The following is a 17,925-nucleotide window of genomic DNA, read 5'->3' on the forward strand; positions in this document are numbered from 1 at the left end:
GTAAAGAATCCAGACGGAGTCCCTTCATGGGCAGCAGGTGATCGGATCGGGTTGGACCGCGTCCGCACTGGAATCCTGGTGGAGGAAAACGGGTCGTTGCAGTCGGGTCCAGACGCTGCAGGTCCTGGCTTTGGCTGCTGGTTCTGGTTCTGGTTCTGGTTCATCAGCGTTTTACTAGTAGTTATAGTAGAACCATGTCACAGGGGCCAAACATGTTTCATCTGAGGGAGAAATGAAACCACCCTTATTTCCTTCTTTGCTTTGAGTCACGCAGTTTATAAAACCTGTGTTCTATTTGTTCTGGTTTCATTTCATGTTTTGGAGCGAGGTTTATCTGTGTATCTTCACGCTGCTGCATGCAGTCATCGAACCCCTGCCTGCTCTGTGCACCCCCTCCGCTCGGGGACTCGCTGCTTCCCAAACAGCGGAAGCATTTGCTGATCTCATCAGTTTTCCTGAAACTCAAGCGTGAGTCAGCGTTTTCAGCCACAGGAGCTGCTGCCAAACACGGAGGCAGAGGGTGAAGAGCAGCTCACCAGATTCTTTAGTATTGATGTAAACTGTTCTTTGTGTATTTTTAAAAGCTCAGCAGCAGCAGCAGCAGCAGCTTCGGCTTCCATTGGTCCCGTTTGTTCAGGGCGGTGCCAGGAATGATCTGCAGCTGGACGGGAGCGGAGTGTGGACGCTCCGTCCTCGCTGCGGACCGACCCAGGAGGACCCAGACCCATGTCTGCTGGCTCTGTGACCTCTGACCCCTGGATGACCTCCAGGGTGTGTGGTGTCTGTGTCAAACAATGGTTTAGTCCGGGAACCCAGCCCAGATGTGTTCTGACCTAAAGGGACTGAAATGTTCCCCTGCACTTACTGTGGTGTGTTGTTGTAACTGGGTTGTTCCGCTCGGTTCTGTACGGAACCACCGGTCAGACGGGCTTCGTGTTTATGGGGCATCTGCTCACGTTCTGACGCTTTGCCAGGAGCCGCTTGGGGAGTTTGGGTCGACCGGGACAAAACACGCTGCCGTTGCTGTTACAAACGGTATTTTTGACCCAGATGTGTTCATGCCCCCCCCCCCCCCCCCCCCCCCCACACACACATACACACACACACACACACACACCCACCTCCTCTCCCCAGACCCACATAACAGCCTCCCTGCTTCACATTGTGCTGCTGATGAAAACTGCCCGGGGCCTCGCTGTGGATTCTCGCTGTCCTGGGATCAGAGCTCACATTTCTGCTTTTCCACACCGACGGGAACAGGAGTCACGGCCTCGTTCACTCCCTCGCAAACATTACCCAGAATCCTTTGTCCTCGTGTCTGGCTGCCTCATTTCTATCGCATGAGGTCATCGTGAAACATTCTTTTCCCCAATAAATCAGGCTTCGCTATCGGACTGCAGGAACAACAGCGGCTGCCAACAACCTTAATCACCCTTTAGTCCTCGCTGCCCCGTTCTGGCTTCACAGCTCTGTGTCTGTTTACAGTTTCTCTCTTCTCTTTGTCTCTAACCGCACATTTTTCCCCACTAGTAAAACTAACTACTGTTAGTTCAGTATTTGTTCAGAGTTGGTTCCTTCCTGTAGTTGACTTCATACTGCTCTAAGGTTTACTGCCTTTGACTCCCAGCGTCTGTTTGGCTCAACGTGATTTTGTCTCATTCCTCCTGACTGAGCCTCAGCCGATGAGTCGTCACATCATGTGTTGAAGAGGCCTAAAGCCTCGTGGGTGTGTGACTCCATAACTCCTTTATCACCTGCTTCTGTCCGCTCAACATCTCTACAAATTGGTAAATTGGGCCAATTTCCATCCAGTTGTCATGGCAACGACGAGGTTGAGCTTCATAATTTGAAAGTGATTTAATAAACCTTTTAAACTACACAGCTTTTCAGAGCAGATACTGATTTAATATTGTTAAAATGAAGCCACCTCTGTCCTGCTCTCAGGAGCAACTATAATGACTCCAAACTGTTCAGTGAACAAACCCTGGACTGCACAGGCTCACTGGGCTGCGTCGACGCCAGCAGCGCCACCTAGAGGACGACAGAATCGCTTCATCTGTGCCTGTTGGTTCCAGTAATGAGGGAAATATTCAGCAAAGATGCTGCAGCTGCAGATTCAGTTGAATTGTGAGCAGATGTAGAGGCGAGTGCGGTTAGTTGGTAGTTGGCTGGATCTACTGTGTATGTGCTGATGCTGCCTGGTTGCCATGGTGATGGGGCAGCGCCACAGTGCCAGGTACTGCTCATCCTGCAAACTGGAGGATAAGAGACAAACGTGGACGTGGATGTGTAGCTTCCGGTCACGTCGTCCTGTGTTTGTTGAGGCTGGGTTTGTTCTCTGCTCTCCACAGATTGTGTTCTGGAGTCCAAGCTTCAGCATGGCCCGTGTTTGCTGCCTCTTGCTCTGACACAGAGCTGATCAGCCTTCAGCTTAAAATAACTCCACCTCCTGAATCGTCTTCCCGCTGAGACGCCGTTTTAATCACATGATGGAGGAACTCTCAGGAGAATGAAACAGGATGTGTAGAATATGACTGAGCTCACAAAAGGTCATAGCAGTTAAATTAGATGTAAAGTTTCTGGTTCTCATTTGGAGACTCGCGTGGGCTCCATTAAACGAGTTCTGCCGGGTCCCACAGCGACGCTGGCCTCCTGATTAACTGATCAATGATTCTTCATTATTCACATCATGCTTGATCTTCCTCTTCCTCCTCCTCCTCATCCTCCTACTCATCTTATCTACTTTTAATCTCCCTCCTTCGTTTCCTCCTTCCTCTGCCTTTTCTTTCCACCCACTCATGTTGTGATCCTCTTAGTCCAACACACATCATCTTCCTCCTCTCCTCCTCTTCATCTCTTTACACCTTTCATGCTCTTTTCTTTCTTCCTTCCTCAGCTGTGCTCTCACACCAAGCTTTTTTCTGGGTCATGAGGGCTTTATATGAATAATAAACAGCTGTCTGCTCTAAAGAGAATTATTTATAGACCAGTGAGTGAGTGAGTGAGTGAGCGAGTGAGTCCTTTTTTTCTATCCTCTATTATCCGTCACCTTTGGTTTTCAACCCTCTGTACCTGAGACTCACACCTGTACCGACTGTTTGCTAAACGCTGTGATCATGCGTTGTCTGTGACTCAGTGGGTTTTTCTTCAGTGTGTGAAGGGGGCGAGCTGGGGTCAGACTCACTGGTCTAAATCCCCACGCTGTAAGTGTATGAGGTGGACCGGTACATCTGTATGCCGCATAAAGCATCCACCAGCACCAGCAGCTGTGGGGAAGTCACATTTTAGCGTCATCACATCTTTTAAACAGTAATTAACTTCACAGTGGAAGCTGAGACTGGATTGAAACTGTCGACTGGTTTCCCATGAGCCTACCTCACAGCAGTAATCTTTAATAATCTACAGTGCTCTGCTCTCCACTTTTAATCTGCTGTTTAAAGCCTGATAGATTAAGGGGTAATTTCTCCAGCCTGAATCCTCGCGTATCTTTCAGACACGGAAATCATGCATTTCATTGAGGTAGTGTTTGGTTCTGAGGAAACGAAGGAGAGCTTAGAAAGGCTTTTAGCTGCAGATCGGCCTGTTGCTGTAGGTGGAACAGCTTTAATCTGGGGACGTCTGTCAGACCATAATCTCCTGTCACCTTCATTTAACCCCAGGTCAGAGGTCAGAGGTCAGAGGCAGGAGACCCTCCGCACAAATAGGGCCGTGCATTAAGGAACGAGTCTCTATTATGTCCTGGACAAAGATTAGCAGACGATGGAATGAGGATGTAGCTCCGCATGTTATTAACGTGAACACTAACTTGGTCCCTGATTTAGCAGCGACAGTCGTGCTTTTGGATGTTGAGCAGCTTGAGGCATCGTTTGCAGATACAGGGACTGAGGCTCAACAGCGGTGCTGGTAACGTGTGGGGTCAGTTCAACAGGACACCAGCCGAGCTGCAGCGCTCAACACTTTCCTCCCACCTGTGATTCAACACACTTACTTCTCAGAGTAACAAAGCGTGTGCAGTGTAAAAATAAAAGCCTGGTTGACGACAGCTGCACTTCACACTGAGATCATATGAACCAATGCATGAATCTGAGGCTGACGTCCTTCCTCCTCTGTGTTCTCAGGGCCTTGTACACATACGAAGACGACAGCAACGACCTGACGCTGGCAGCATCCGGAGGTGAGTTCCTTCCTCCCCTCTGGATGTGCAGCAGTAACTCATTCTGTGAATCTGTGGAAGTGCTTCACTTTCATGGCTCATGAGGCTTAAAGTACAGTAATCGTCACTACAGTCATATAAACCTGCTGACGTGAGAGAATAAACTGGAGCACAGCGTCTGCATCAGTGAAGCTGGTTCCGCCAGCAGGCGTTTCCTCCTCATCCTGAATATTTCAGCAGCGGCGTAGAGGAAACGGTTCGTAGGTGAGCTCTGGAATCTGCTGCTACGGCTCTGAGATTGAGTCTGAAGACGAAGCAGAACAGACGACGTGCAGTATGAAATAATACCCACCTCGGAGCAGGCTGCTCAGCAGAGCTTTCTGTTTATTAGCTGTTTGTAATGATTAGGCAGCCGACGTGTCTGGTTGTGACGCCTGTGGTTCTGTGCTTCAGGAGGCGGTCTGGCAGAGATCACGCTGACCTTTGACAGCACCAGGGTGATGTACGGCTTCTGCAGCTTGAAGGAGCCCACTGCCGCCCTGCCACGATACATCCTCATCAACTGGGTGAGTCGCGGGGTCAGAGGGGAGGCAGGTGGGGGAGGGGCCGCCAGCGCACGCCACAAAGTCCTCAGCGCCACTGAGAGAAATACCAGCGTCATTAGGCAGTTTATTAAAGCGGGTAACGAGCTGCAAGCGGCGCCCTCTACAGGCAAAGCGCTGCTGCAGCGCCGCTGCCCCCTGCTGGCAGCAACAGGCACCGCAGCAGCGCTGACCCCACACGTTCCAGCACATTCATACTCAGCACAGCAACACAAGAAAACCTCACCAAAACCAGCGCTTCCCCGGATGGAGCAGCTAAAGAACAAGCAGAGAACATGAAATAGGTCCTGGATCAGTAGCTGGGCTTCAAGCACGAAGGCACACCTCCTGGTGGTTGGTAGTACGATGCTGGCTCCGCCTCAGTCCGTGATCATGAGCGAGCTTCGCTCAGGTGAGCAGGGTCCATGAACGTTCACTGGAGCGGAACAATAAAATACGCAGAACATTGTGTTCAGGCTCCGTCGCACACTCACACACAAAGTGGCTAAATTATGTTATGTGCAGACAAAGCGCCATCAGTTCAGACTGTGAGATGAGACCTTCTTGTCTCTAATTGCTGCTTACTGAGTTTAATTGTGCTGAATTCAATGGGCTGTGATTGCTGAACGGCTTCCAGCCGCCGTGTCAGGAAGTGAGCGTGACCACAGCTCCACAATGGGCCTAATGAGGCCGGGCCGGGAGGAGCGCCTGCAGCAGGCGAAGCCGCCGCCGCGCTGTCTTTCAATTAACGCCAGTCGTCTTCCTCGCAGGTCGGCGAAGACGTGGCCGACGCCAGGAAGTGCGCGTGTGCCAGCCACGTGGCCGCCGTCGCAGACTTCTTCCAGGTCAGAGCCGATGAAAGCACTTTATCGCTCACTGAGCCGCAGTGAGTGTGTGTGTGTGTGTGTGTGTGTGTGTGTGTGTGTGTGTGTGTGTGTGTGTGTGTGAGTGTGTGAGAGTGTGTGAGTGAGTGTTTGTGTGAGTGGGTCTGCGTGTGTGTGTGTTTCTGCGTTTTCTTTTTCTGTGTTTTCTTTTTCTCCCACGCAGCCTCAACCTAATCCCACCAACAGGTTTTTTTGCGGACTCACACACTCACGCTGGGTTTTTGTTAATGTGAAGCCTTTCACATTGGAGCAGCAGTCAGTTACCAACATGTTGTTTTGTAAAATCTGACTGACCCTCGTGGGTTAGAAGTGACCGACCACCCGCTGTGTCTGTAGGGGGTCGAGGTCATCGTCAACGCCAGCAGCCTGGACGACGTCGACCCGTCGGCCATCGGGCAGCGTCTGACCAACGGCACCGTGGCCGTAGCCAGTCCGGTCCTGAGCCGTCTGAAAACCAGAGAAGAAGAACTCGGAGACGTGGTGAGCGGCGGCGCCAGGTTGACGTCCAGTCAGCTCGAACCTGCGTAACGGCCTCTCTGTGTCTGCGCCGCAGGGCACCGTTTACCAGAAGACCAACGCAGAGATGGAGATGAAGAAGATCAACAGAGAGGAGTTCTGGGAGCAGGCCAAGGTAGGTGCCAGAGACCGGACACCTGAGAGGAGGAGGAGCCACAGCCAACATGTGCTGCTTTAATGTGCAGCGTGAGGAGGAGCTGAGGAAGGAGGAGGAGAAGAAGAAGGCAGCGGAGGAGCGGCAGCGCTACGAGGAGGAGCGGATGGAGCTGGAGAGGAAAGAGCAGGAGAACCGGGAGAAGAGGTACCGCGAGCGGGAGAAGCAGATCGAGGAGCACAGGTGAGCGAGCGACGGACGGAGAGATGCACTGGAAGGTCACCGGAAGGTCACCGGAAGGTCACTGTGAGGTCACTGTGAGGTCACCGGAAGGTCACCGGAAGGTCAGCTTGTTTGTGTGTGACCGCAGGAAGAAGCTGCAGGAGGAAGAGGAGGCCAGGGAGAGGCTGCAGAGCCAGAGCGCCATGGTGAGTGTTTGACGCCATCGCCCCCTTGTGGCGGCACCGACGCACCACAGTCCAGCCTGAAGCCCTGCCTTCATCTGTTTCATGTTCTCTGCAGGCGGCAGAGCCGAGCATTGAAGACCTCAACCTGGACAAGAGGGAGTCTGAGGTCGAGGTCAGTGTCCCAGAGAGAATGAGATGACGCAGATCAGATGTGATGTGAACAACAAGTAAAACATCACAGAGTAACTAACAAAAGGCAGATTTTTGTTTTTGTCTGCCAACTTTGAGATACTACGTCGATCTGACACCATCTCCAAACATTTCTCCTACGACTAAGGCTGAATAAAAGCGTCGTGTGCTTGTCTTTCAGGAGGCGAAGGCCATCATCGCCCAGCGCTCAGGAAACCCTCGGGAGTTCTTCAAGCAGAAGGAGAGAGCCATGACCATCAGCGTGGACACCTCGCCTGTGTCTGTCCACAGGACCGGTAATGCTCCGCAGCGGCCCGCAGGCAGTTAGAGCAGAACCGCGCTAAAGGGGGCGGGGCCTGGGGCCCTCGTCTGAGCCCTCGGCCGGGCCTAGGGCCTAGGCTGGGTCTGGGGCCTAGGCTGGTCTGGGGCCTAGGCTGGTCTGGGGCCTAGGCTGAGTCTGGGCCTAGGCTGAGTCTGGGCCTAGGCTGGTCTGGGGCCTAGGCTGGGCTGGGCCTAGGCTGGTCTGGGCCTAGGCTGGGTCTGGGGCCTAGGCTAGGTCCAGGGCCTAGGCTGGGTCTGGGGCCTAGGCTAGGTCCAGGGCCTAGGCTGGGTCTGGGGCCTAGGCTGGTCTGGGGCCTAGGCTGGTCTGGGGCCTAGGCTGAGTCTGGGCCTAGGCTGGTCTGGGCCTAGGCTGGGTCTGGGGCCTAGGCTAGGTCCAGGGCCTAGGCTGGGTCTGGGGCCTAGGCTAGGTCCAGGGCCTAGGCTGGGTCTGGGGCCTAGGCTGGTCCGGGGCCTAGGCTGAGTCTGGGGCCTAGGTCTGGGGCCTAGGCTGGTCTGGGGCCTAGGCTGAGTCTGGGCCTAGGCTGAGTCTGGGCCTAGGCTGGGTCTGGGCCTAGGCTGGGTCTGGGGCCTAGGCTGGTCTGGGCCTAGGCTGGGTCTGGGGCCTAGGCTAGGTCCAGGGCCTAGGCTGGGTCTGGGGCCTAGGCTGGGTCCGGGGCCTAGGCTGGGTCTGGGCCTAGGCTGGGTCTGGGCCTAGGCTGGGTCTGGGCCTAGGCTAGGGGCTTGAGGGCCTGGGGCCCCCCGGCCCCGGGGTCCGTCCCCAGGCTGTCGCTGCCTCGTCTTTTACATCCGCCTCCGTCCTGCTTCCTTTGCTTGGTCGCTGCATCCTCTGGTTCCCAGAGCGGCAGACTTGTTGAATCCAGATTGTGCTGGCTGCAGGGACAGGAGTTCTGGCTGAACCTCTGGACCTGGTTTCTCTGTGTGCCTTCGCAGCCGCGTCGGAGGCCTCACTAATCACTTTTCTTTCTGTTTTTCTTACGGCTGCTTCTCGTCCCCTTGCTCATCTGCTCCTTCATTCGTTGTCTTCCTGTCCTTGTTCTTGTGGTGTTTGTGTATCCTGGTGTGTGGGTGCGTGTGCCTGCCAGGCCGCCTGGACAGCCCCTTCTTCAAGCAGCAGCACAGCCCCAGCAGCCGCACGTCGACCCCCCCGCTCCGGGGCGCGTCGCCCCTGCGCCTCCTGCAGTCGCGGCCTGCAGCCGGTAGGTACAGCACAAAGAGCAGGAGACGGCCCCTGAGCAGGCGCTGGGTAGAGCAGGACCAGAGCAGTTCACCTCACCCCCCCCAACCCCCACCCCAGCCAGCCTCAGCACCCCCCACCCCCAAACCAGCTCCTGCTGCCTATTCAGCAGATGCTTGATATGATAGATGTCACTCTGTCGTTTGTCCTCATCCTTTAGGTGTCGTCCAGTCAGCTACTGGTCTTGATGTTTTGGTTTTTCATTTAATTAAATTTACATTGTATTTTAATTTGTTTATTATTTGCTTAAGTGATAATGATGTAAGGGAGTTTTCTTACAAATCTCACTGGTTTTCTGTGACCTTCCTCCTCTGATCCTCCACCTCATGCTTCTCATCCTGGATCCTTCACCTTCTCTGACTCACACACAATCACTGTCCTCCTGCCGCCTTGAACCTGGACCCGAACCTGTGAGTGTCTGTCTGGGTTTGTGGTGTCTGAGGCCGTTGCTTGAATTCGGAGTAACGCCGTAGGTGGTGTAGTCGTGGAGTGACGTTGTTCATGTTCTCTCCATTAATTCCACATTATTGCTGATCGGCTCCACAGGATGCTCGCAGGTTAGCAGCAGAAATGACTTGGGGTGAATCTGCCCCTGAACGATTACGATCAGCACTAATGTAACGTTAATGGGCCCATCGTGCGGGAGGCGAGTACGATGCTGCATGTCTGTGCGTTGGACCAGCGGTTCCTCCAGCTTTGACCTCGTCCTCCATTGGCTTCCACCATCACACACTTGTGGTTTTCACTGTTATAAGCGATCGAGTCGATGTCTCGCCTGCGGGAGGTAGGTTGATCATCGGGCTCCGAAACCTGTGAAGCGTCTGCTCATTCAAAGCGACACAGTTCTCCTGCATGAAACCATTGAGATGACGAGATCTTTGCTTCTCGGACGTGTCGTGGTGCTAGATGTGGTGGTGTTCTGGCTGGTGTAGTCGTGGAGTTTAGGTGCCCGTCCTTGTTGGAACCGTCACTGTCGTAACATGTCCTGTCTCATGAAAGCAGAAGTTCTGTCACTTCTGCTGCCCAGGTCGGGCTCTACAAAATAAAACTTGCAGTTTTCAGATGACCTGCACTCAGACTGGCCTTAAACGCCTCACGCAGACATTCTGCAATGTGAGACACAGACCTGTGTCCCTGTTTTCAACATACATCCTAGGCCCAAGACTAGTTACCAAGCATTAACCAGGGCTTAACCAAGCAATTACCAAGCATTAACCAGGCAGTAACCAGGCAGTTACCAAACATTAACCAGGCAGTAACCAAGCATTAACCAGGCAGTAACCAGGCATTAATCAAGCAATTACCAAGCAGTAACCAAGCAGTAACCAGGGATTAACCAGACAGCAACCAAGCAGTAACCAAGGAGTAGCCAAACAGTAACCAGGCAGTAACCAAGCAGTAACCAGGCAGTAGCCAGGAAGTAACCAAGCATTAACCAGGCAGTAACCAGGAAGTAACCAAGCATTAACCAGGCAGTAATCAAGCATTAACCAGGCAGTAACCAGGCAGTAACCAGGAAGTAACCAGGAAGTAACCAAGCATTAACCAGGCAGTAATCAAGCATTAACCAGGCAGTAACCAGGCAGTAACTAGGCAGTTACCAAGCATTAACTAGGCAGTAGCCAGGCAGTAACTAGGCAGTTACCAAGCATTAACTAGGCAGTAACCAAGCAGTAACCAGGAAGTAACCAAGCATTAACCAGGCAGTAATCAAGCATTAACCAGGCAGTAACCAGGCAGTAACCAGGAAGTAACCAAGCATTAACCAGGAAGTAACCAAGCATTAACCAGGCAGTAATCAAGCATTAACCAGGCAGTAACCAGGCAGTAACCAGGAAGTAACCAAGCATTAACCAGGAAGTAACCAAGCATTAACCAGGCAGTAATCAAGCATTAACCAGGCAGTAACCAGGCAGTAACTAGGCAGTTACCAAGCATTAACTAGGCAGTAACCAGGCAGTAACTAGGCAGTTACCAAGCATTAACTAGGCAGTAACCAAGCAGTAACCAGGCATTAACCAGGCATTAACCAGGAAGTAACCAAGCATTAACCAGGCAGTAACCAGGCAGTAACTAGGCAGTTACCAAGCAGTAACCAGGCATTAACCAGGCATTAACCAGGAAGTAACCAAGCATTAACCAGGAAGTAACCAAGCATTAACCAGGCAGTAATCAAGCATTAACCAGGCAGTAACCAGGCAGTAACCAGGAAGTAACCAAGCATTAACCAGGAAGTAACCAAGCATTAACCAGGCAGTAATCAAGCATTAACCAGGCAGTAACCAGGCAGTAACCAGGAAGTAACCAAGCATTAACCAGGAAGTAACCAAGCATTAACCAGGCAGTAATCAAGCATTAACCAGCAGTACCAGGCAGTAACCAGGAAAGTAACCAAGATTAACCAGAAGTAACCAAGCAGTAACCAGGCAGTATCAAGCATTAACCAGGCAGTAACAGCAACCAGGCAGTAACGGCAGTACCAAGCATTAATAGGCAGTAACCAGGCAGTAACAGGCAGTTACCAAGCATTAACCAGGCAGTAACCAAGCAGTAACCAGGCAGTAACCAGGCATTAACCAGGAAGTAACCAAGCATTAACCAGGCAGTAACCAGGCAGTAACTAGGCAGTTACCAAGCAGTAACCAGGCATTAACCAGGCATTAACTAGGCAGTAACCAAGCAGTAACCAGGAAGTAACCAAGCATTAACCAGGCAGTAATCAAGCATTAACCAGGCAGTAACCAGGCAGTAACCAGGAAGTAACCAAGCATTAACCAGGAAGTAACCAAGCATTAACCAGGCAGTAATCAAGCATTAACCAGGCAGTAACCAGGCAGTAACCAGGAAGTAACCAAGCATTAACCAGGAAGTAACCAAGCATTAACCAGGCAGTAATCAAGCATTAACCAGGCAGTAACCAGGCAGTAACTAGGCAGTTACCAAGCATTAACTAGGCAGTAACCAGGCAGTAACTAGGCAGTTACCAAGCATTAACTAGGCAGTAACCAAGCAGTAACCAGGCATTAACCAGGCATTAACCAGGAAGTAACCAAGCATTAACCAGGCAGTAACCAGGCAGTAACTAGGCAGTTACCAAGCATTAACTAGGCAGTTACCAAGCAGTAACCAGGCATTAACCAGGCATTAACCAGGAAGTAACCAAGCATTAACCAGGCAGTAACCAGGGATTAACCAGGCCCTGACGCTCATGTATGACTTTTGGACCTCCTCGCAGAAGTGACTGATTCCTGCCACGCTGTCTCTCATTCTGTGCTGAAGCATCATGGTTTCTCTGGTTTCAGGGCCGGACATTGTTGTAATATTAAACCTTTCCTGCTTCGAGCTCTGTCTTTGTCCGTCGTCGTGTTCATTCCACTCGTGCTGGAGCCTCTTTGATGTTGCTGCTTTGTGTCTTCAGGGGACGATGATGACGAAGCGAGCACAGAACGCAGCGTGGCCGCCGTCTCGCCCATTCCTAAAATAGTGACTACACCGATCAAGGACGACCTGAGCCGGGATGAGGAGGAGGACGTGTGGGGTAAGAGCCGCCGAGGCGCCCGCGGGCCCAGTTTGAGGCATCGGGAGCCTGAACCTCCGGCTTTGTCGCCTCCAGATTCGGTGCCGCGGCAGAAAGCTCCGGTCCAGGAGTCGACAGCGCCCAAACCCGCGCAGAGCGACCCCGCGTGGGAGACCGGGACCGACAACCTGGTGGACCTGTGGGACAGCAGCTCTGCGCCTCCCTCCCAGTCCGCCCAGTCCTCCCAGTCCGCCCACCTGGTGGACCTGATGGGCGACGTTGAGCCCAGCCCCGCGGCCTCCGGCGCTCGGCCTCAGCCGCTGCTCAGCTTCGATGAGATGATGGACGGGACGTTCTGCTCCGGCGCCGGCGCAAAGGACGACCCGTCCAGCCTGGTGGACGTGAGCAGCTCCGAGCAGATGACGCTGAGCTACCAGCACGCGCTGCAGCACGCGTCTGGAGAGCGGCAGGAGCTGGAGGACGGACAGACGCTCATGACCAACGGCGAGACGCTGCTAAAGGAAGGCACCCAGGTCGGAACCACGACGGGCCCGGAGCAGCGACAGAACGGGTCGGCTCTAACGCCTCGTCTGCTTGTGTTCCAGGCCAGCGAGGGCTACTTCAGCCAATCACAGGAGGAAGACTTCGGCCAATCAGAGGAGACCTCCGCTAAACCTGCAGCAGTCTTTTATAACAAGCCACCAGGTGAGACCCGTATGGTTCGACTCCGAGCAGAACCGAAGCTGCTCCACAGAACCCACGTTCTGAAACGCGTGTTTGTCCCTGTGCTTTTCCAGAGATTGACATCACGTGCTGGGACACGGACCCCGTGGTCGACGAGGACGACGATTAACCAGCCAATCACGCGTTACCACCGGGAGGAAGCAGGAAGTGCGCTTCATGAAGAAACACGATTTTTTCTAAAAAACACAAACAAGCAAAAAAAGTAACAATAATAATCCTAATAATCCTGCATCAAACAACTTCTGTATTATCTTTTAGAGACAAACCCGTAGCCACCAAACAAAACAAGGTTTGCGTCGCGGCTGGAGCTGCTTTGCGAGGCTTAGTTCCGTGTTTGTTGTTTTATTTATTTTTGCCTTTTCTTCTGTTTGCCGCTGTGATCGCGGGGTTCTCACACGGTCAGGTAGCGCACGCTGCTTAGTGGGTAGTGCTTTACTAATGGAAACGCAGCGCGTCAGGGGCCGCTGTGCGTTCTTCACCTTCTTCCTTCACCTCTGCAGGTCGGTGCATCTCGTATTTAGCCTCACGCGTGACCTCCTTCTGACGCCTTCGACTCGTCGGCTCCCGTTCCACCTTTTTCTATGATTTGTAGATCTGACTGCAGGTTTCAGTGCGCTTTTCTTTCTTCTTCTGCCTCCTCATGGTTGAACAGCATCCAACATCATCCCTCCTCTCTGCTCCCACATTAAATCGCAAAAAACGGATCGGATGAAAATACTGTAGATATTTTTCCAGGGAAAAGCCTTTTTTAGCAAACTTTGGCTTTGAAGCAACTACGGTGAACGTGAAGGCATGTTTATTTTGTGCACCGTCAAAGGAAAGCACCGACTCCTTTGTATTTTTCCTACTGCCGTGTAGAGAGGAAGCCGAAGCCCAAGCGCAGATCCGGCTCAGAGCCGCGAGGACGCGGCGTCGGCCTCACTGTGCGTGAGCGCCACCCCGGAGGCCGGAGGGAGGGCGGGAGGAAACAGCTGGAAGCAAACCTGGGCCACGTGTGTTTATAGTTTGTCTTTTCTCGCTGTGCACGGAGAAGCAGATGTCCAGACGGCGTGACTCACGTGGTCCTCGTCGACTCCTGAAGCTCTGCAGCAACTCCGCGTGGAAGCTGTCAGAGGCTTTAACGTCTGTGGCGTCACAGACATCTGCTGCTCCCTGCACCCGGAACCGGCCCGGAACCGGCCCGGAGGACGGGCCCGCGTCTGCCGCCTGCTTCTGTTCTGTGCCAATGCAAAAAGTACCACGTCTTTTCTTTTTCACTGATGTGACGTTTAGTTGCCCTGGAAACTGGAGCGAGAGGCTGAAACAGGAGGCGTGTGTTTTTAATACCTGTCAAAAAGTGTGCTAGAAATTATTTTCAGGACCTTTTTGAATATTAGCAACAACAGTGTACGTCTTTTTGCTGTAAATTCCTGTAGAAAATAAAAACTCCTAGGCAATAACAACACGTGTGTGTGTGTGTGTGTGTGTGTGTGTGTGTGTGTGTGTGTGTGTGTGTGTGTGTGTGTGTGTGCGTGTGTGCGTGCGTGCGTGCGTGCGTGTGTGTGTGTGTGCGCGTGTGTGCGTTTGTGTGTGTGCCTGCGTTTTTGTGCATGTTTGTGTGCGTGCGTGTGTGTGTCCATGCTGTCGGAGGAGTCTGCTTTATTGTTGTTACCGATTTGTTTCCCGGCTTCAACCTGAGCCTCAGTCAAGAAGAAGTTCACTGACTGAGCGTCCGGCAGTGGATGTGGGAACGGTTCTGGTTCTGGTACGGGAGGGTTTGAGGCCTTGTGTTGCTGTTTTCACCTGCACCACTAGATGGCGCTGTTCCCACACTGCTGAACCGCTGTTGGAGCGGGGGTTCCTTCGTCCACTCATATTTGAACGTGTTCTTCCACCTTCAGGTGTCGAAGCTTCTGAAACGTCATCACTTCTGGTTTGTTGGATAAATGGAGTGTCCTGCTCCTCAGGGCCTCATGTATCCAACTGCTGCTGGTAGTCTCACTACTACTACTACTACACAACCATGTACTATACTATAACCACACGATTCCTACTATTCTATGACTACACAACTACTACTACTAGCACACAACTACTGTACTATTACTACACTACTACTACAACACAACTACTACTACACTACTACTACAACACAACTACTACTATACTATTACTACAACACACTACACTACTATGACACACAACAACACGACTATACGAGGACGACACTACTACAACACAACTACTACTATACTATTACTACAACACAACTACTATTATACTATTACTACACAACAACTACTACTATACTATTACTACACTACTACTACAACACAACTACTACTACACTACTACTACAACACAACTACTACTATACTATTACTACAACACAACTACTGTACTATTACTACACTACTACTACAACACAACTACTACTATACTATTACTACTACAACACAACTACTACTATACTATTACTACACTACTACTACAACACAACTACTACTATACTATTACTACAACACAACTACTACTATACTATTACTACACAACAACTACTACTATACTATTACTACACAACTACTACTACTAACTCAACACAACTACTACTATACTATTACTACAACACAACTACTACTAGACTATACACACTACTACACACAAAACTACTACACTAACCACAACACAACTGCCACTATACTATTACTACACAACAACTACTACAATGCAACTACTACTATACTATTACTACACTACTACTACAACACAACTACTACTATACTATTACTACTACAACACAACTACTACTATACTATTACTACACAACAACTACTACTATACTATTACTACAACACAACTACTACTATACTATTACTACAACACAACTACTACTATTATATTACTACACTACTACTACAACACAACTACTACTATACTATTACTACAACACAACTACTACTACTATACTATTACAACACTACTACTACAACACAACTAATACTGTACTATTACTACAACACAACTGCTACTATACTATTACTACACAACAACTACTACAATGCAACTACTACTATACTATTACTACACAATTACTACTACTATACTATACTACCACCACAGTTAAGGCCGACCTCGTTCAAGAGGTTCTCTATTTTTACACACATTGTCAAATTTCAGTTTGGTTACACAACATGAGGAGAAACTACAGGAAACAATAATGTCTGTTTTCAATAGCAACACGTCTCATTTCTTTGCTTTCTAACGCCTCCTTTGAGGCTTGAAGTACAGAAGTGCGACTACAGCCGTTTCGGGAATGTGACGCTGTGAAGACAAACACAAAGTCTGACCCGAACAATGATTCCTCACTGCTCGTCGTCTGACAAACAAACATTTTGTGTTGGAGGTAAACTAAGAAGAAGCAGTTTTTAGTAAAAGCGCCCTTACAGTTGGAAGCGAGGCCGTTGCCGTGGCGATGTGACTCGGCAAAGGGGTGGGTTGATGCTGTCTCTCATGTAAACAGGCCTCAGCACGAGGTGCTGCCTCGGCTCCTGTTCTGGAGTCAACCGAGGACAAAACAGCAGCACGGGCTGTTTGTCATCTACGTCCAGAGGGAAGTTGACGCCACACCTGCTACAGGTGAGAAGAACCGCGACGCTGTTCACGCCACACAGACTAGCTTTACACCCAAGCCTGGTCCTGGCACAACCGACCCACCGGGTTCTACCTGTGGTCGTCCCGTCAGCTGAGCCCGGTTCTGCTCCGTGTGCTGGTGCTGCTCACAGGGACTTGAATCGCTGGTGGTGTTTTTAGTGAGTCACTGGTGACTCATTCATCTGATGGTCCAACACCTCCAGACTGACTCAGCTTCTACTGCTGCACCTGCTCAACGCCGTGCGACTCGTGGGCTGTTTAAAGTCGTTCACAGCGGAGTAAAAAACATCATCTCTTGTGATGACGTGCTGGAGACATGAGCTCGTCTGTCGTGTTCGTTCCCCCATTTATGACCTCAGATCGACTTAATCAAGGTGGTGAAATGAGCTTCTACCAGTCACATGCTCTTTGAGATTCTGATGGTACTGCTCAGTTTACACAAAGCCCAGCAACAGTCCTCATTCCACTGAGTCATCAGGAGACAGAGCAGATGATTGACAGCTCCTGATGCTCATCGTTTCCGCCTCTAAGTCTGAACCCAGCATTAACGTGAAATGACTCTGAGGTGTGGACAAACTGAACTGCTCTAGAACCCTTCGGCCCAGAACCTCCAGCCTGGACCCGGCCTTCCCCCTGGGCTGGTTTAACCTGCCGTCAGCCTGATTAGCAGTAAGAACAAGAGCAACGAGTCACGACTGAGTGCACGTGAACACGCACAGCTGGAAACAGATGCAGTTTCTCACGCTGATGGAGGAATTACACAAAACACAAACATTGACACTGAGCTTTAATCTTATTGACCGTTGCTTCCATGAATTACAACAAGTCGTCCACGTGAATTAGTTACATTTTTCTTGGAAGGTTGTTGTAAAACTGGAGATGTCGTCTACACGTCAACAACAAAGCAGCTTAGAAAATGCAGTCCAGGAAACCTGACCTCTGGGGGAGACACTGACAAGAGGCAAACTGTCAACAGTTTACAAAAAAAGGAGCAGATAAAGGAGGAGAGGTCGCCGTGGGCGACAGACAGTTCCTAGGAGCCATAGCAACAGCAGACTGGTACAATACGATGCTCGTGGAGAGCAGCGTGAGGATGAAGCTGCTCACTCCTGTTTGTCTGCTGTGACATCAGGGTGTCAGACACTCAGCAGCAAAGTGAGCACCGCCTCCGCCCACGCGGCACCGGAGAACGGCCTCCTGGCGCCGCTGCAGCACTTTCACTTTAACGTCTCCCCCCAGAGCTGTAAACACAGAGGGGAGCTTCAGGCAGACTGTCGCTCAGTGTTGTCGGGGTTCCGTCCTAGACCGCGGTGCTGCGGCCCAGCAGGGGGAAGGCGGTCGGGAGGCCACAGCTGGGCTCCAGGCCCCTGAGTCTGTGCACCTGAGGAAGGCCCTGCAGGCCTCTGTGCAGCCCCTCCCCTCCCTGCAGGCGCTCCTGGAGCTCCTCCATCCCCCCGCGGGTCCTGGGCTCCCTGCGCGGCACGGTGGCCGTGGCTGCAGCAGTCTGAAAGGGACGGGCGGCGTGGAGGGGGCGGGCGCTCGGTGGCGTGACGTTGTGGTTCAGGTCCATGTTGGACAGGAGGTGACCCAGGGAGTCCCAGCGCTGCGACGAAGGCAGGCGTATGAGGGAGGAG

At 51.5% G+C, this 17,925-nt stretch overlaps 2 protein-coding genes across 6 annotated transcripts in view; one reads left to right on the forward strand and one right to left on the reverse strand.

The window, feature by feature from the left end:
• The window catches only part of dbn1 (drebrin 1), a 28,185-nt gene extending 14,082 nt beyond the window's left edge, over positions 1–14,103 (forward strand). Inside the window, exons 2-15 of one of the 4 annotated variants that reach the window (XM_029173709.3) lie at positions 4,119–4,174; positions 4,607–4,719; positions 5,505–5,579; positions 5,955–6,098; positions 6,172–6,249; positions 6,320–6,471; positions 6,599–6,656; positions 6,751–6,807; positions 7,006–7,120; positions 8,249–8,362; positions 11,819–11,938; positions 12,014–12,450; positions 12,523–12,622; positions 12,715–14,103. In XM_029173709.3, coding sequence (XP_029029542.1) covers positions 4,119–4,174; positions 4,607–4,719; positions 5,505–5,579; positions 5,955–6,098; positions 6,172–6,249; positions 6,320–6,471; positions 6,599–6,656; positions 6,751–6,807; positions 7,006–7,120; positions 8,249–8,362; positions 11,819–11,938; positions 12,014–12,450; positions 12,523–12,622; positions 12,715–12,770 — 1,675 coding nt within the window. In that variant the 3' untranslated portion in view covers positions 12,771–14,103. The remainder of the gene's footprint in view (positions 1–4,118; positions 4,175–4,606; positions 4,720–5,504; positions 5,580–5,954; positions 6,099–6,171; positions 6,250–6,319; positions 6,472–6,598; positions 6,657–6,750; positions 6,808–7,005; positions 7,121–8,248; positions 8,363–11,818; positions 11,939–12,013; positions 12,451–12,522; positions 12,623–12,714) is intronic. The other 3 variants (XM_029173707.3, XM_041073867.2, XM_029173708.3) reach the window with 3 other exon arrangements.
• A 2,964-nt stretch (positions 14,104–17,067) lies between these two features.
• LOC114869458 (proline-rich protein 7) overlaps positions 17,068–17,925 on the reverse strand; it is a 5,229-nt gene continuing 4,371 nt past the window's right edge. For both annotated transcript variants that reach the window (XM_029173730.3, XM_029173729.2), the window contains one exon: positions 17,068–17,925. In XM_029173730.3, coding sequence (XP_029029563.1) covers positions 17,592–17,925 — 334 coding nt within the window. In that variant the 3' untranslated portion in view covers positions 17,068–17,591.

This window comes from Betta splendens, chromosome 14 (genome assembly GCF_900634795.4).
Source record: "Betta splendens chromosome 14, fBetSpl5.4, whole genome shotgun sequence".
NCBI classification, from domain to species: domain Eukaryota; kingdom Metazoa; phylum Chordata; class Actinopteri; order Anabantiformes; family Osphronemidae; genus Betta; species Betta splendens.